The 18,265-nt window shown below is 45.1% G+C and overlaps 1 protein-coding gene and 1 long non-coding RNA gene across 3 annotated transcripts; one reads left to right on the top strand and one right to left on the bottom strand.

The window, feature by feature from the left end:
• Positions 1-1,161: 1,161 nt before the first annotated feature.
• Positions 1,162-7,378, top strand: LOC118166738. Of its 2 annotated transcripts, none has more exons than XR_004750701.1 (3): positions 1,162-1,471; positions 3,193-3,356; positions 6,199-7,378. It is a non-coding gene; the product is annotated as an uncharacterized LOC118166738 (long non-coding RNA). The 2 variants fall into 2 exon arrangements; XR_004750700.1 differs by having other exon boundaries at positions 6,024-7,378.
• A 261-nt stretch (positions 7,379-7,639) lies between these two features.
• TNIP2 (TNFAIP3 interacting protein 2) lies at positions 7,640-15,525 on the bottom strand. Its single transcript, XM_035325870.1, has 6 exons — positions 14,833-15,525; positions 12,392-12,697; positions 10,481-10,564; positions 9,603-9,884; positions 9,107-9,226; positions 7,640-8,624 (listed from the first exon to the last, which is right to left on the bottom strand). The coding sequence occupies exons 1-6, from the start codon at positions 15,283-15,285 to the stop codon at positions 8,343-8,345; spliced, it is 1,527 nt and encodes a 508-aa protein (XP_035181761.1). The 5' UTR covers positions 15,286-15,525; the 3' UTR covers positions 7,640-8,342.
• Between the last annotated feature and the right edge of the window lie 2,740 nt (positions 15,526-18,265).

Genomic DNA, 18,265 nt, shown 5'->3' with positions numbered 1-18,265 from the left:
CTCGTCTCCGCCGCAGCAATTCATCTAAAAAGATGACTTAGTAACTGCCTTTAAAGCTCCCTGCTCTTGTTCCTTTGGCTTGTCTCAGCACCACCTCTTTGCCTTGGTGTCTCTTTCAGGCCAACTTCATCTTCTTTCCAGTCCAGCTCCACTCTGTGGCACTCTGGGCTACACAGGGTGCTGCAGAGCCATCGCCTCTGCAGGGATGAACTGTGGTTTGCACACAGCATGTAAGTCTGGGGTTGTCAGAGGCCTCCTGTCAGTCCCAGCACACCATCTGGAGCAGTTTTGGAATCTTCCCAGGGCCAAAAGACTGGCACTGAAAAGGTGTAAAATCTTGTGGGTACCCCAGGGGAAAGTGGTGCTGATATCTCTGGGGTTGAGGTGCCTCTTGACAACCACCCCTCTCAGATACAGAGGTACGGAAGGGAAATCAGAGCTTTTGGAGCTGACCTGTCTGGGTGACTAGAGCCAATTGGCTTGGGGTGGGTGATGTCCAGGGCACTGGGTCTTACCCCAACACAAAAACAGTTCTCGGGGCGTGACTGGAATAGGTAAAAGTGGGCTCTGATCAGCCAAGTGGACTGCTCAGAAGAGAGAGACGACTTGGCTTCCTCAGTCCTATTAAAAGAAACTGTGTGGTTTTAAAACTGTTATAGAGTCATGGGGGAGCTGTCAGAGCTCTGTTTTGTAAGGAAACAAGGTACAAGCTTGGAGGCAGAGCTTCTTTTGCATCATTCACCTACTGATGAGGACCAAAATCCCTTCTTGTCTTAGCACAAGCACCTGGCTTGTGTGCATGCATGCCTGTTGCATTTTGTGTCTGATCGTAGGCCTGATCTTGCAGCTACAGGTGCTGTGCTTCAGCTTCCTGTCTAACAGGGCACCAATCTGTGCTGACGAGGCTGCTCTCCTGGCTTGCGTTGCTCTCCGTGAGGCCGCTCTTCTGCAGGATCTCCATGTGCTGTGGACTCTCTCAGCTCTTCCCCTCTCACCGTGCTCACCCAGCCAAGAGCATCCCCAACGAGTGAATGCTGGTAACTGGGGGGCTGAATGTTGTTTCAAGAGCAATTACGAGCATTAGAATAGATCACTGTGGACCTTGTTATTGAATTCTATGGTTGTAATAAATAGACTTTCATATCGTCTCCCTCCTGATAGATGCAAGTTCTAACAACGTGTAGACCTTGGTGTAGGCATGTTCTCTCCAGGCACTTGGGTTTGTGATGATGCCCCTCCTCTGCATGGCACAGCAGTGAAGCACTGACAGACTGCCTGCATGTCTCTGCTTCATTGCAGGTGTGACAGGGGACATGTCCCCCACCCAAAATCATCTCACATGCATTCACAGTGGGTGCCTGTTTGATCCCGAGCTGCAGGTACGACGTGTCCTTCCAGGGGAAGGTTTGCTGCCCTCCTAGCAGAGGAGAAGTGTTCCTGGGAAGGAGACCTTCCCCAATGCCGTGCCCAGGTGAGCCTGCCCTGAATGCAGGGAAAGACTGAGAGCATGTCTTTTGTTGTGCCTGCCACATGTGTGTAGCAGGTGCTGTTCAAGTGCATCGTTTAATCGCATGGGAAATACCATGTGCTTTGGGGCTGATGCCATGTTGTCAGGAGGCTCTGGGTGAACTTCTGCCCCTGCTCACCTCTCTGTGCTGCTGTTGGTCTCCTGGCCCTTTGCTGTGACTGTCCTCTTGTGACGTGAGGGTTAGAGATGGTCTTGTGCAAAGTCCTTGAGCAACTCCTGGATGCCACTAAGGACGGGAACTGCTCTAGCTCTTGTTTTCTAGGCACTCTGGGCACCAGATCTCTTCAGAGGCTCTGGCAGTACAGAGCAGTCAGTGCCCGAAAAGCAGCTCCTAAACCATACCCAGTCAGTGCTGCTACAGGTGGCAGGTTCCTGCTGGCAAGGATCGCCTACTGCTCAGGATTAGGGCTCAGACTTGGACTGCTCTTGGTGCAGGGAGGGGAGGCTCCTCATCACAGCAGCCAGGACCAAAGGAAGGTCCCTTCCCTTTCTGCGGGTGGCTGGTTCCCATCTGCCAGTTGTTATTGAGAGTGGCACTTTGGAAAGCTCCATCCTTGCTCCTGGTGAGGTAGGAACAGGCCGTGCAGAAGATGGAGTGGGTGTACCGTGCTGAGAACCCCTAAATCAGAGCTGCATCTCTGGAAGCAAGTTCAGATGGTGGGGAAGGAGAAGTAGGATGCCTGTTCAGGCCATGCTGAAGTGGTGTGTGAGTGGTTTCACACCCTGCCAAGCCCCTCTTTCTCTGGGTAGATGTTCAAGTATCTGTGGGCATGCCTCTCTGGCATGGTTTGCCTGATCTTCCTTGAGGTGTGATGGCTGGAGTGAGGGTGGTTCCTCTGTGGCTGGCTTAGCTGCTTTCTGTACTCATTTCCCTCCTCCTATGTCCTGGGCTGCCTTGGTCCATGGATATCCCAGCCCCTCTCACCTGCTCTGTGTGGGTACTGAGAGATGGAGCCCCTCCGCCGCAGCATGGCCCGAGCCCTGCGTCCTGCCTCACCTGGGCAGGAAAAGCCCAAGCGAGGCCTTTGGTGAGTAGGATCTGTGGTGGGGCTTGCTTCATGAGCATCGTGGTTCTCCTCCGGGCTGAGGACCAGGTGGCTGGTGCAGGTGGCTGGCGTGCTGTGAGCTGCAGCTGCGGGGGCACAGCTGGAGCCAGGCACAGCTTGGTCCCCCACGCTCCATGCTGCGACTGGCAGGGCATGGAGGGCCCACTATCAGGCTCACCTCATAACACGTCCTGCCTCTGAACTGCCTGTGACACCTGTGTGTAACGCAGGAGGTCCCTGCTGGGGTCTGAGGGTAGGGGAGATGCTTTTTATATCTATATAGATTTAAAGAAGATACTGGGTGAGTGCAAACGGGGGAGGGAGAGGGTTGTGGCCGGGACAGGGAGGGGACGGAGGAGGATCTGCCTGTGCCCCAGAACTGGGTGCCACAGCTCTTTCCTCCCTCCCACTCATCGAGAACTGGGGGTGCAAAAGCCTTGGGCAAGGCGTGCTGGTGTGACGGTGGGTGGGTGACAGCTTTAGCAGGCGGCTGTCCTGCTCGCTGGTGTGACCTGGTCTCCAGAAGTGGTGCTGGAGGGCTGTCCTGGGCAACAAGTGTGGTTGAACCAAGCACACACTTCTAATGGTGGTTGTTAGGGTTTTTTTGGCACCTTGTAGAAATAAGTTTTCTTGTAACCCACCCACTGGTCCAGTGCTGTCCACAGTGGAACTGCTTGTGCTACGGAAACACCACAGCCTCCTGAGGGAGATCGTCAGCCGCTGTCAACGTAAGACATCCAGCACGTGTCTTGAAGGGTTCTTGCACCAATGGCTTCTCACCCGTAAGTGCAGAAAGAGGAGGAAGAAGTGGACATAATAAAGAGAAAAGGAGGGAATGCACTGAACAGCAGCAGTGCTGTTGGGAGCCCTTGGTGCCTCGAACCTCCACTGGAGGAGGTGCTGTGGGAGCTCTCCCAGCCCTGCGGGAGCTCTGCCACCCCCAGGCAGGACATGCCTAGAAAGCTTTGGTGAGTGGGCTCAGCTGGGCTTTGCACCTAGCAAGGAGCTGAGGCATCAGGTGAGAAGGCAGGAGCCCATGTTGACCATGAACGCTGCCAGACCTGGTATCGCATCGCTGAGGCTCTGCTGGTTTGACCTCGTCCTCCACAGGCATTTCTGCAGTTTTAGATCTTTAGCTGAAAGCCACAGGCTGGTACCTACTGGAGCACAGTACTAGGAAATATTACTGCAGCATACTTTGAATTCACATTGATTTTGTAGAAAAAGAATTTGAGACTTCCCTTTTTTAGACTGAGCAGCGCTGCTGTTCTGAGTACGGCGGCGTGGCATGCTGTTTGGAATTTCCCTTGCTTTCTATATATACACATGCAGCAAAGCCACAGGAAATAGAAGCTTAAAAAAATACCGTCGAGCATAGGTATCTTCTTGAGCAAACTTTATTCTTGTCGTTGGTATTAATGTCAGTGAGCACTAAATCTTGAGGCATCCCTTAAGACTGGGTTTAGAAGTTCCAATGACCAATAAATCAGTGGGGGGGAAACAGACGTGGCCTTAAAGTCACCAAAGGTTTGAGAGGAGTTTTAGGCTGTTGGTTCTATAGTTCAGTACTTGCCGTGCTCCAGAAGACAGCTTTATTGTTGACCTTGACTCTCCCTTGGGGCTTTTGGGGTAGGGACCAACTTCTGAGGTTTCTCCTGGCTGTATTTTCTGTGACTGTGAGTCAGCCTTGCCTACAGCTGCTGTTGTGGTGATGTGCTGAGGGCCTGTTTCTGCATGGCAACCAGCACACCCTGGCAGTATCAGTAAATAGCATTTACTTTAGAATCCCACCCAAAATACAGGATAGATCCAGGAGCAAGGAGAAGCAGCTTGCCAGCACCTGGAGTGAAGCTCTGGTCTGAAAACCTTGTTGGTGATGAGAGAGCTGATCAGGAGCTGGGGGCTTGTCCAGGGTCCGGACTCTCACTGTTCTGGAGGACAGCTTCAGGAAGGTAATGGTAAGGAAGGAGAAATTTCAAGAGAAGGGATAGACTAATCATGACAGTAACTGGACAAATACCTCTTGGCATCTCTTAATATGCGAAGACTTGTTCCTGTAAGTCCCAGAAGAGTCGTCATGCCTCGGCCCAGCCTCCCTGGGCCTCCTGGGGTACCTCTGCTTGCCTTTTAGTATCTCTGTGCCCCTCCACTAAGGGCGCTGCTTGCCAGCAGTGAGAGAGTTACACAATTTGGAATAGGCCTGAGCAGGGTTCTGTCATCTCCGACGCATTTTGGTACTGATGCAGCAAATAAGGAACTAAGTCCCATGTGGTCATGTAGATCTCCTGCGTGGCTTTGAGTCTCTTGGGTGAGGATTTCTTCCTGCAGTTCTGCAGATGTGTTTTCAGTGAACACAGGTAGAACCATAGGTAGTACAAATGGCTAATGAAAGTTCATAAAGCTGTTGTTCGTTTCATTTTATCCAGTTATTTCTTACTCATCTTTGTCACTTTTTCACTTTATCACTATCACTTTATCACTTTTACTACTTTATCACTTTTTTGGGGGAAGGGAACTGGGTTGCTTTTACCACTTGGCCAAACAAGACACGTGCTCCTTGGACAGCCATCCAGGTGGCAGAGAAACCAGTGTGAGGCCAGAAGGAGCTCTCCTTAATTCCAAGGGCTCAGAAACTGCTGGGAACTTAGGGCTGGGTTCGCTTCAGTGTTGGGGTGGTGGAGCTGGCAGTTTTTGTACATTAAGTCTGCAATTCGAGGAACCTGAGTTGTGAATGTGGATGTTGGTAGTCCTTGCTTGGGAAGCATGGATGTGTATGCTTTGCCTGGTGGGGAGAGGGCAAATAGAGATTTCATGTTGTTGTTTTTTTCAAGAAATCTGCCAGTGACTTTGCTGTAAAAATCCATGCACTGGTAACAGGTTTTCTCTGGACAAATAGTTTAGGCCCTATAACTCAAATCAAACACTTGTAGTTTTAGTAATCAGACCCTGGTAGTTCTTCACAGTGTATAACTGGTTTCTCGTTAGTGCCAAGACAACAAAGAAGTAGGTGAGGCAAGGTAAGGCTTTTTTACCAGCTTAGGGAGGGGAAGGACGGGTTACACAATAGGAAATTGTAAAATAGCTCTGAAGGTGAGATGTTTTTTTATACTGAAAAACAGTAGATCTGTCCTAGATTTTTGCCACTGGTATTCAAATTGCAGACTCTTGTTGCACAGCTTTAGGTTAGGTTATAGGAGACTTGCTGTAATCTGTGCGAGATTTAGAACTTCACCAGTTTGCATATGTTGATGCAGCGTGGTCCTCTTTGCAGCTATATCCAGTTTGTCTGCGTTAAAGGGCCCTCCTTTCTCAAGGCTTGGGTTCCAATCTCTGCTTTGACAGGGGACTGATTTACAGGACTTGAAACCATGAGAACATCTTCTGTTGATTTCTGTGTACTGCACAATGTAGATCATTATTATCTTAATTCTTGCATCTATTTCTAATAGCTGTAGGTCAGTCTGTCTGACTGTACCCACAGAGATTAATGCGTTAGAAACCCACAGCAGACTTGAGCTTCTGACTGATGTGTATCAATGCAGTGATCATCTGAAAGCAACAGGAAAAAAAGGAATGCCAAGATTGAATTTACTGTTGTATGTGTCTTTTGTAACTGTTTTGCAGAGTGAATCACTTAAAAATAAAAAAAAGCTCATTCTACTGGATCAATTACTGGTAGCATAGTATTGATGTACATTAAAGTCATAAACAAGACTTGTCTGCTGAGAACAGTCAGAAGAAATAAACTACTGAGAGATAAGTTTATGCCACAGGAAGCTTAATCATATTTTTCTCAGCCTATATTGTGTGGGCTACATCTGATCTCAGAGACCTTAAAAGGTAATGTATAAGATGGTCACCCTAAAAAAAAAATCAGTGCATGTTTATGCAGGCTGTGTTGGGAAGAACAAACCAGTAATCACTGGTTTGCAATCAGTTCAAGATCAGATCATTAAAAACCATTGCACCTGCATGCTGCATGCAATGGCCCACCCATCTTTTTTTTGGTAATATCCCACCTAAGGCAATGTTGGCACATATAATCAGATTCTTTTGGGGCTGTAAAAGGATCATGAATTAATAAAGATGTGCTTAGAGATGGTGATTGTCACTATTCATCACAGAGTTTTGTACATGCCTTCCTGGATTCATGAGATGAAGTGGACTACTGCTCTGATGTGAGCAAGCCCCACTTTTTTCTTTCAGAAACTTGTTTCCCTTTCCTCTAAGGAAGGCAGCTGTGACATCATAGTTCCTTCAGCTGTTCTGTAAACCTCCAGCTTCATACCTCATTAAATATGGATAGGAATACTGTGTTGCTCGGTTACCTGTTTTTTGGGAAAGAGGTGTGTGCTACTTCTTTACGGTGTTGTGAACCTGGAGCACAGTGAAAAGAACCTCCTATGCTTGTGCTGAAACTGTGTGGAAACAGTGACTTTTATTTTTTTTGGAAGCACTGGGGAAAGAAGGTAATAGAAATACAGAAGAGTAAGCAAAGCAAATATCTACAGTCCTCTTAGTGGGAAAGGAAACAAAGCAGAAGATGGGTGGCGTTATACAAAGTGTTATACAAAGGAAGGTGGCTGGCTTTTTTGTTTAATTATGAAAGGTCATGGTTACAGTAGGCCTTTATTTTGGCTATAAAGTCTTTAACTGCAGCTCTGACCTAGTCAGAACTACCTGGAGCCAATGCTGTGAAAAAAAAAAAAAGAGCCCCGTTATGTTAGTACAACCTTATCTCTAAAAATATGTCTCAAAACAACTTCAGCATAGAGCTGAGGGACTATCTCCAATGTAGAAATGATAAAAAAAAAAAAAAGTTAGCAAGGGCCTTGTCATAAACATTGCATGGCAGGGTAGTGCATTAAATGAATTCTCATACAGCTGAAAGATCATCTGTCCTCTCACCAATGAGTGACTCTCAACCTATTTGAATACAGTTTGAGACACTGTCACTGCAGTAATGGAATAACTCATACCTGAAACCATGACATTTAGTCAGCCCTGAAGTGTAGTTACTTGAACTATGATACACTGAAAGAGACATTTTTGACTACATTACTAATATAGTAAAGCAACTTCACAATCACTTTTATTATAAAAATAATACTTTGGTAGAATTAAATTCAATCAATAATTACACAAATACACACTGAAATAGTTATGGCACAGAAAAAAATAAATATCCCTGTACATCGTCTGTGCAAAAAGACAGGCTAGTTTTAGTTAACAACCAGCCCTTGTATGGTTTTTTTCACTTCTCCTGATTTCAGCTGAACACAGGGATTTTCAAATAATATGTCTGAAAGTTCAGTCTCAATAGCCAAGAAAATACTCTCTTTTAATCCAGATAAAGCAGAAGAGATTTTGTCTTCTGTCAAGCTGTTCTTCCCCATTCTTCAGACTATGTTTTTGGAAGAGAAGGAAGACTTCAAGTGACTTCTTTTCCTAAGCCTTCAGACTGCTGTGGAGAATTACGCTCCATTAAGAGTCAAGCCACAGTCTGAAGCTAGATACTGCTGCAAGTTTCATTTGCTTTAGTCTGTAGTAGAATTTGCATTATGCTTGCCTGCCTTGTAGTTGTCCAAAATAATTCTTCATGGAAACACTTTGCTTTACCTGGGAGTCTTTTGTACAGTCCAAGAGAAGGTGAAATCAAATAAGAGGTAGATACTGTTCATCTTCCTAAATACTAAGAGGTGTCCATTTGTCCAAGTTTTACAGTCTATCGAGTAGTGATTTTCTTATGTGCCTCATACATCACGTTGTCACTGACAACATTCAGTAACGTGCTTAAGAAATTCATCACTGAGTTCATCGTTGAAAAACCTCATACAGTGAGGGCATCGAAGTTCACCCTGTCCCCTGCCCTCTGATCCTGAGTTTCCATTGTCTCCAGGTGGAGAAGTCTGTTCAGACTGCGAAGGTGTTCTTCTTGTGCCTGTCTGGCCTGAGCTGTTGCCTCGTAGATGTTCAGTGCTCGTCTGTACGTGCGTATGATTCTGGTTACCAACGTGAACTCGGAAATGAGTACTTGTATCTCTCGAGTCCTAGAAAGAGAAAGAAGAAATTTTGAAAAAAATGAAATAAAAACATTCTTTACAACAATATTTTATCACCTTCACTTGAAACATTGCTTATGGTTTCACCTGAAGATTTGCAAATAAAATAGGCATCAGTTTTTGCAGTTTTATTTCAAAAAAGCCACAAGCAGGCTTCTAGAAAACTGGATAATATAGCTAGTGTGTTACTTTCAAGATGCCACTGTTAGCACAAGTCAGTTGCCCTTATGAGAATTCACTGTTACTGTGGACAACAAAAAGAGAGGGAAAATGGACTAGAAAGGAATATGTATGTATTGACATGCATCTCTGCTAGAGCTCGACTTTGAAAGAATACAAGTTTTTGATAGCTGCACTGAACTGAAATGGCTTTAGAAGTATTAGTATTTTTTAAGATGTATTTAGAAGTACATTTTAGTCTTGAATCCTGATGAGACATTATTGGAGAAACTAGCATTTTGCTTGTTTACCTGTCGTCTTGCTAGCTGGTGTTGCAGACATGCGACTTCTAGTTGAAGCTCTTGTATTTTACTTTGTGCTCGTTCTCTGTCTGATCTCTCAGATGTGAAATCATCTTTATAAACCAGGACCTGAAAAACAATCATTATGTTAGCATTTGATGAAGGTAGAGCATGGCAAGTTAGATTAAATAGTTGAGGCTGAGATTTTTTTTGTTTGTAAGCACTTATTCCCAGAATTTCAGTATTAACTTGCTTGTCATATCAGTGCTTTAAAGGCATTTGTGTTTCTTTTTCAGATGTGTACCACAAAATATTAAAGCCAACAGACCCACATGTAGTTTTTTAAGTGGTGTTTCAAGTGTGTTATTAAGTATTTGTATATCCAAATGTGGCAGGACAAGTGGTAAAAGGTCTAAGAAATAGTTTCATTTTTTCCCCACTAGATTTCTGTGGTGTCAAGAGAAACAGAATTCCCACCTCCACAGGAACCAAAACATTTACTAACCTGTTGCTCCAGCATTTGTATGCGCTCAGTGTCTCCTTCACTAGCCTTCTTCACATCTTCTAATTCCCTCCTTGTTTTGATGCATTCATTCATTTTTTCTTCCAGTAACTTGTTTAACCGCAGTATCTCCTTCTGCATCAGCTCAGAATTGGTTTGTGCTGAAGCTACACCGTGCTGCTGCTCCAGCTGGGACTTGAGCTCTTTCAGCTGCAGGTGGAGTCGCTTCACATACTCATCCCTACTAGCATCGTATTTCTGCCATTTTGCATTTAAGTCTTCCACCTGAAAGATCACACAGTGGAGTCACAACATGAAGACACACACTTCCAAGCCTCCATAAACTGTCTATATTAGCAGGATTAAAATTACATATTATATATAATATATATATAAAATACATATATATAAAAGTATAAATGTATACTTTTGTTTATGTATAATAGGCTGACTCAATCACTGAGTGTGGATGAGCTACTTCATGTGAGAGGGGAAGATTATGCCATAAGCCAGGCTCTTCACAGGCACCCTTCCCTATTTGCCAATCCGCAGAGACAGTATTAATTAATAAGGAATAGGAGGGGTTGGCTGTCACCCCAGGGCTACTGCTGTTCTTCTGAAGTGGAATACTGATGCATGGAAGGGACAACTTTTTTTTTCTGCAGCACATTTTCAACAATAAAAATACGTTTAAAATAACAAGCTGTTCTTAGCCAAGGAAACAAGACTGTGCTCTGCTTGCAAGTCATATGCTTTATGACTAAAAACAACTTGGTACTTGCATTAAACTGCCCTTTAATTAGGTTAACCAGGCCTTAGCTCTTCCCCAACTTCCTGTAATTCAAAATCAATTTTTATGTTGTACAAATGAAAGTACTCACGTGAGCTACTTTTTGTTTTAACATTTTGTTTTCATCTTGCAGCTTGCAGATAAGGGTTTGAAGTGAAGTTTCATTGTCTAACACCTGTAATTTTCAGACAAAGGAAGCATTACTTTAACGTAGAAATTCCGGATTGTACTTAGCAATGCTGTTGTACTGGAAATCATCTTTTGTGTTTCTTCTAAAAATACTTGCCATCACTGAAATAAATACATACACGAGCCTGCTTGTTTCTGTAAGCTATATTTCTTTAACACTAAAAGCTGCATGCTATATATTAGCATAATAAGCAAAATGTAGTCAAGTTTTTACCATCTTAGATATCTTTTAGATATGTCCACGTGGTGTCACAGAAACATCTTACCAAGCTCTGAGCATGCTGAAGCTGACAAGGAAAATACCCCACCCTTTACGTGCCAGAGGGACTACCCTGCTGACAACTGTGCTTACCAGGTGCCATAACATCCTTGGAAACTGCATTTCCCCACTCCAGACAAGAACACATCCATTCCTGCATATTGCTTTGTAATTACTGTCAATTTTGGCTAGTACTAAGAAGAAATTACTCTAGAAAACCTGTTTGATACATTGTGTGAAAGGATACTTTTTTTCTACAGTTGTGACATCTGCTTAAAAAAACCCCGGCGTACGTGAGTAATACAGAACACTTTTGTACAAAATTCCCTAGAATCAGCTAGTACTTGCATCTGAAATTTCTCTTCTTCAACAGGGAAGTCCCCACTGGACAAGGTTAGCTACTTGTTACATAGATCAAAGTCAATCAAGTTTCCTGTCTATCAATTACACAAAGCCTGATAATACTCAAAGTTTCAAGTTTCCCTCAAAAAAGTCCTTTTCTCTTACATCTAATTCACCTCTAATTAGTTGTTATAGTTAGTTTTAATGTGATTAAATTTTCTTCCACGTTTTACCAAGTGGAAGTGATATATGCATAAAGCTGATCGTAAAAGCATAGGTGAGTGGTCATCTGGAACACAGCGTTACACTTCATAACAAGAAAGTCATGAGAAAATTATTATTTTTTGTGAGAAGAGTCTGTAGGACCCTATTCAATACTTGTATCTGTTACTGGAGGCAGCACCTCCAATGTGGCTTGCTTATAGTATCATGAATTACCTAATGACTGAACCGTCATGCTTTGTGGAACAGTAGAACAATGCTATCTATCCTGCACTGAAAAGCTTCAGCTAAGGTGAAAGAAAAGGTGTTGCACAGCCACAGCGAAGTGCAACTGAATCCATGTGTTTCTGTCCTTCTCGGGGGCATTTCTGCCACTTCCCTATCAAGAAGCAGTTTGTCTAAACACACATGCTGGAGAGAAGTGCTACCTTACAACGGGAGGGTAGAGGGGAACCCCAGAGCAAAAATAGGTGAGACACCTTGCCCAGTTCTTCCAAAACCAACTTTCTGTAGATCTATGCTACACGTGCAAAGCCAGATCCTGACCTGAGAAGACCACATGCTGTAGTTTTTAGTATAAAAGCTACTTTTAAAGCTATTTTTCTTTGGTTTGTGATTTTATATGCTTAAACAAGTTATCAGCATCTTCAAAAACACAGCACCATCTAGTGATGCCCACAAGACATTCTTCAGTATAAAGAAGGTACTTGGCTGCACTATATGCAAGGAAGAATTGCAGTCATGAAATTTCTGAGGTTGCAGAGGACCTCTCAAGATCCTCTACTCAAAAAGTCTGATAAGGAGATAAATGCATGAACTAGCCACAGCTTCTATCCTCAGTTTTTGGTAATCAATTATTTAGAGGTTGCCATGGTAGCCTTTGCACCACACATGGAATTATTCAAAGGGCCATTTCTCTGTAAGTTTTATATCGTAATGAACTCCTTAGAAGGTAATGATGTACACAAAACATAGTAGCAGTAAAACTACCTGATTTGAACTTTCAGTAGGAATCTGGTCATCTGAATTCCCCTTCTCTTTTCTTTGCTTCTCTTCTAGACATTTTGCCAGATGTTGACACATTTCTGCTGTGGATGCTAATTTGCGTTGAAGTTGGTGGGTTTCATCAGTGAGTGAACGGCACAAAACATCACTGGTGGCTTGAGCCTTCTCCCGCTCTGCCAAGCTCTTCTGAAGTCGTAAGATTTCTCTCTCCTTTTCATATGGAGGCTGATTTATCATCTGCTGTATCTCTCCATTTTTCTCCTCTAGTTGCTGATTCAACTTCTGCACTTCCTAAACATAAGGGGGAGGGGAAGTTACTTAAAGTGAAGTGAACTCAGAAGCCAGAACATTTCTAAGGCTGAATTTCACATTGCAGTAATCCCATACTGCTCCTACATTCCCTGCCAAGTACTTAAAAAGCAAAAATCCGATTAATTTCTGTATAAACACTCAACCTTAGAACTGACAGATCAGTCGATCAAAAACTACCCGGACAACTATACAAGCACTTCCTGGTAAGCAGAATGAAGAACTCAGAAACAAGCAAAAAACTGGGAAGATTTTATGACAATCATATACAGCAGCTACAAACTAAAAATAAAGCTTAAAAGAAACAAGCAGTTTGAAGGAATAGCTATGGAGACTGAGAAATGCTTACTAGTCCTACATTCCAAATTAGCAGATAGTACAAATTTGCCTCAAAAAAATTGGAACTGGAAAGTTATCAAAAACCAGTGAAGCATAGTCATTGCCTGGCACTGTGACAAAGACAAATCAGAGAGCATACACAGCAACTTTCCCACCTAGAAAATGAGGAGTGGTGAGAACAAGCAAAGATTAAATGAAATCCATATGGCAGCAGGAAGTATTTTGGCCATAGCTGACTCCAACATATGCAAGGGGGCCTGACGCAGTCTTACAAAACAAAGATGCATCCCATTGCTGCACACTCTTGTTGAATTAGAGGGGCCTGGGGGATCATCCACACTGCATCAAGTTAACTTCTCATGTCGGGTGCTTTGAGAAGGAAGAAGTGTGCTCACAGACAGAGGTACGATCACGCAGAGGTACCACGTATCTCAAGTACACCAGCCCTGACTTGGCCAAAACCAGCTTCTGTTTGTCATCCTCCAAAAGTAAAGGCTGCTGGTAGCCCAGACCTCTGCAGCACTGTTCCCCCAGAACCAATGTTCCCCTGGGACCAGCACAGACCACAGGACACAGAGGCTCAACTCTGCTCCAGTTCTTCAGCAGCACTAACAGCCATAAACCACAGGAAGCACTCTGCCAGCATGTAGGCATCTGACTTCAGAAAGTGCCTTGTTATTTTTAGTGACAATGATTTTGGTATTTATGGCAAGGCATAAAACATTTATTATAAAATAAATTATTAGGCTAACTTACGGAAAGAGCACTTGCTCTCATTGCTGATGTTTACATTTTCACATCACGCTGAATGCTAGTTTTCCCCTCTGCTATAGATTCTGCATCAGACTACAGAATGCGCTCAGATGCCAGCGGTTTGTTATGTCTGCAAAGTGCCACCAAGATCATCTCTCATTACAAATTTCCAAACTTGAACATATTTAAATGTGCTGTAGGTGAGTGTCATATGTGGAAAATGTTTTGTATAAGCTTTAGGTCAAGAGATTACTTATGACAAAAATACTTGTTTCAATTTTAAGTACCACTTCTTGGTTTGGAAATTCCTCCATACAGCTTCATACAGAAAGAAATGCTTCAAAATTCTTTAAGCACTTCAGACCGAACACGGGAAAGTCTTCACGGCAGTACCAAAAATAGAGCTTGTGGAGGGTGGGAGGGGAGGCAGTTTTGTGACTGTTTTGTCACAAGAGAGATCCTATTTTCCCCCCGTCTGTCTCATCACAATGCAGACTTGCTGGTTCCTTCTTCAAAGCACATCCTAAGGCACGATCTTTATGTCAACACAGCGTCAGCCATTTTTTAAAGTGCACTTTTAAAAAAACCACCTGAATAGAAAAAAGCGGTGGCACCAGTTGGTTGTGTTATAGAGTTACATCTCATAGAGAGGAGGGTCTTTAACTAATAGGGAACTTCCACATTTAGTTTGTGGGCTGCTTATTTTTTTTACTATGTTCTCCTGCTGCTTGCAAAAATAGTTCCGTGAAGATTTCTAACGCCACCCTACGTTCCTGCCGTAGGGCTGCTTTAAAAAAAATATTCAAAATATTACAAAAAAAAAATTAGAAAATCCAGCCTGTTTTCAACCTCACTGAACTCAACAAGGTGGAGAGGGGCAGCAGGGCTGAGGGCGGCGGCAGGGCTGAGGGGAGCTCCGCTGCCCGCCTCAGGGTCCCGCCGCCTCGGGCAAGGCACCGGGGCCGGATCCGAGGGGTCGCCCCCGGCCCAGGGGGACCCCCGGCTGGGGGAGCTCCCCTCTTTACCTGGCTCAGGGTCTCCATTTTCTGCGCCGAGAGCCGCTCGCTGTCCCGCAGCTGCTGTCGGGCCTGGCCCAGCTGCTCCAGCAGGCTGTCCACCAGCGAGCGGGCGGGCTCGGCCCCCGGCTCGGCGGGCTGCTGGCGGGCCAGGCCGCTCCTCAGCTCCCGGATCGTCGCCTCCTTGGCGGCCAGCTGCAGCTGCAGGTGCTTCAGCTGCTGGGCCGACTCGTGGTACAAGGTGCAGAGCGCGTTGTAGCGGGGCACTTTGCTCTTCAGGCTCCTGTTCTCCCGGTGCAGCTTCTCCAGCGTTTCCTCCACCTGCCTGAAGCGGGCCACCAGCGGGTCCGTGCTGCTACCCTCGCTTACCGAGCACATGGCGGGGGGGGACGAGCCTCGCTCACGCCGCTGCCCCTTCTTCTCTCTCTCCTCCGGGGCGAGCAATAACCCGGCCAGGTGCATATAAACTAGCGAGGAGCCAGGCACGGCCGGGACTACTGCTGCTGGTAGCGCTGCTGTTCCTGGTTCTGGTACTACTGCTGCTGCTTGTGCTGCTGCTGTTACTTCGCCCTTCCGTCTTCCCCAAGGCAGGCAGGGGGCGGCCGCTGCCGTTTAAGGGCTCGTAGGCTCCTCCTGCCGCCCTGCCCCGCTGCCCGCCCGGGCGCCGCTGCCTCAGCCCCGCCGAGGGGAACCCCGGAGCGGGGGAGGGCAGAGCTTCCCCCCGGGGCTTGCTGCCACCTCGGGGCCAAAGCAGCCCGGGGAAGCCCGGGGAGGAGAAAGGGCGGCCCAAGGGCGCTGTGAAGGGGGAACGGGGCTGAAAACCGGGGGCAGGCTGCGGTGGGGTGAGGGGGAGGAATGGGGGGACAGCACGCGCACAACATGGCGCCTGAGGGGGAGACGGGGAGCGAGGGGCTGCGAGCCGGGGCTCGCCCGGCCTTGCGAAAGCCCCGCAGCGCCGCGTCCCAGCGGGAGCCGCTCCGGGAATTTCCTTGGCGCACCAAGGGGACTTTCCCCCGACTTCTTTTCGCCGGCGGCGACCCCCTGACGGAGCCCCGGGAGCCCCCTGCCCGCTGAGGCGGCTCCCGCCCCGCGGAGCCGGTCTGAGGTGCCCGGCCCGTCCCCTCACCCCCCCGCTGCCGAACTGGCACCTCAGAAATCGGGGCTGGGGAAAGCAGGAGCAGCCCCTGCTAACCAGGGGAGCTTGTGGAGTTTGATCAGGCGGAGAGGGGGATGTGGTAGGCTGGACAGATGAGAAGTGTCTTTGGGGTTGGTTTAGCTCTGGCTGGGTTACTGGTAGAACATGCCTGGTAGGAAGCCAGCGAGGAAAAAGTCTTAAAACTGTACAAAAGTAAAGCATGGGTTATGTTTGGTTATTATTTATGATAAAGTTTATTATATGTATGTATGTGTATAATTATACACCAGGGAGCTCTGTATGCAGCACGACCTCATTGTGCTAGGTTCAGTGCAGTCACAGAAGATGCTTCAGGGCCAGAAATTATGCACATCTGACTGGATGTTCACTGGATGCTACTGTACCATGGACAAAATGATGACTTCAGGCCATGTGATAGAGAGCAGACTCCCTGTGTTAGCACCTTAACCACTCGCTGCTGTCACCATAAGGGCACAGTGATGAATTTGTGTGAAATATGCAGGAGTCAGAACAAGATGAATGTGGAGGAGCCTAAACTGAAAAGTCGAGACGCGCAGTGCCAGCAGCGGTGGATCAGAAGCCTTGTGATAATGGTGAACGTAAAATGCAAGGTAAAACATTTACACCACCTTCACAGAAGGCTAAAATTGAAATGAAAGGTTGTAATTGGATGCAAGGAAAATGTTTTCCTGGTGAACACAATACAGCACTGGGACTGCTTTGAGCAGAACTATGTTTAGAGACCTCCTGAGGACCCTCCCAGGTCGAATTATCCTCCAATTCAAATCAGCAGTAAAAGACAGGAAGCCATTATTTTGTCACCTCAATTATGCTAGAAAGGGTTATCCAAAAGATTGGGTGTAATACACTCAAAATGGTCCGATAGTTTTGTTATTCTTAAAGACATGACTGAATTTTATGGGGATAGAAAGCTCTGTGTGACAGAAAATGATAAAACACATGCCCAAGATACAAGTCTGTCGTACATTTATTATTTCATACTATAAATAGTATTTATGCCGTGTGATTACACACTGAAAATCATACGTGCAGAAGATGAGGAAATGCAGTTTTTGACTTTATACTTGAAGGACAGAGTTGTGTCCTGCAACCTTAAGACACTTTTTGCTAGGAAGAAAGAAAAATTTCTCCTTTAAAAATGCCAGCACTTTGTGGTTTTCATATCTGTTAGTAGGAAAAGCAAGAAGCAATGTACACTTTATTTTATATTTTCAGTATCTGTACTACAGTCAGAGCTAAGTGAAAATATTGGGGCAAAGTGGGAGCAAAATTGCATTTTGGTAAAATGTATTTAGGCTGATAAAATTTATTGAAGAAATGTATGGTGAAGTGCTAGTACTAATGGAGAAATCGGTTTGGTTTCCTGCCAGTTCAAACAGAAAATTGCAAGGAAACTAAGAATTGAGAAATCCCAAGTGTCTGCAGATGTGGCTGTGATATTCTTAGACCAAATATCAAAGAGTTTAGGTAGCTATCAAAAAGGATAATTTACAATAGCTTTATTTGTTATATAGTACCAGAATAGTGAAGTCAAGCATTGCATCTGATTACTGAAAACCTGATATTAATAGATCTTTGGACAAAGCAAGCACTCCCCTGAGGAAAACACCACTGACTTAAGGGAAATTTGACCTGCGTAAATCCTGAGTAAGAAACTAATCCCATATGTTCTCGGGAATGCCCTTAGATGACTGTTTCTTTTTGTCAGTTCTGAAACGCAGAGGAATTCTTGGGAATTCAGTAAGTGGAAGCTAGTGCCAAAGAGTGAGTCAGCTCTTCAGACGTGTTTTGTAGTGTACCTGGCTTTTCCTGGATTGCCTTCAGTGTGCTGTTCATCAGATTTGCTGATAAAGCAGCTGGTTTGCTGAGCGGTGTGTTTGTCCTTTCTCAGTTTTAGACAATGAAATGATGGCTTCTTAAGTACAGTAATTCTGATTAGCAAGTAATTGCATGTACACCAGGTATGCTCTGTGCTACTTTATGTAATGAAAGCCCTTTATTTTGCCATGCCTTACTAGTCTCAACTTGAAATGTGAGGTGAAGTTCACTTCACCCTTTCTCAGTATAAGAGGTATCAGAATATTAAGTAAAATCTATCACATGAGTAAAATCTAACCTCAAATTAATTATGCTAAAAAAATAAATCTTAACAGGAGTTATTTTAAATAATTATTTTTTTTTGCATATCATAACCATCTTATGACATGTGAGATGAATATGAGCAGAAGTGATTAGATACTCCCTAGAAGCAAAATGGAGACTAAG

Source organism: Oxyura jamaicensis, chromosome 4, assembly GCF_011077185.1.
Source record: "Oxyura jamaicensis isolate SHBP4307 breed ruddy duck chromosome 4, BPBGC_Ojam_1.0, whole genome shotgun sequence".
NCBI lineage: Eukaryota > Metazoa > Chordata > Aves > Anseriformes > Anatidae > Oxyura > Oxyura jamaicensis.
This window is presented reverse-complemented; position numbering and strand designations above follow the sequence as displayed.

What these genes read in the sequence shown, in the direction of transcription:
- TNIP2 (XM_035325870.1), bottom strand. Translation starts at nt 15,285, where the DNA reads ATGCACCTGGCCGGGTTATTGCTCGCCCCGGAGGAGAGAGAGAAGAAG. An exon ending in AAATGGAGACCCTGAGCCAG is followed by an intron (nt 12,698 to 14,832) that starts GTAAAGAGGGGA and finishes CCTTATGTTTAG; the next exon opens with GAAGTGCAGAAGTTGAATCA. An exon ending in TAAAACAAAAAGTAGCTCAC is followed by an intron (nt 9,885 to 10,480) that starts GTGAGTACTTTC and finishes GTGATCTTTCAG; the next exon opens with GTGGAAGACTTAAATGCAAA.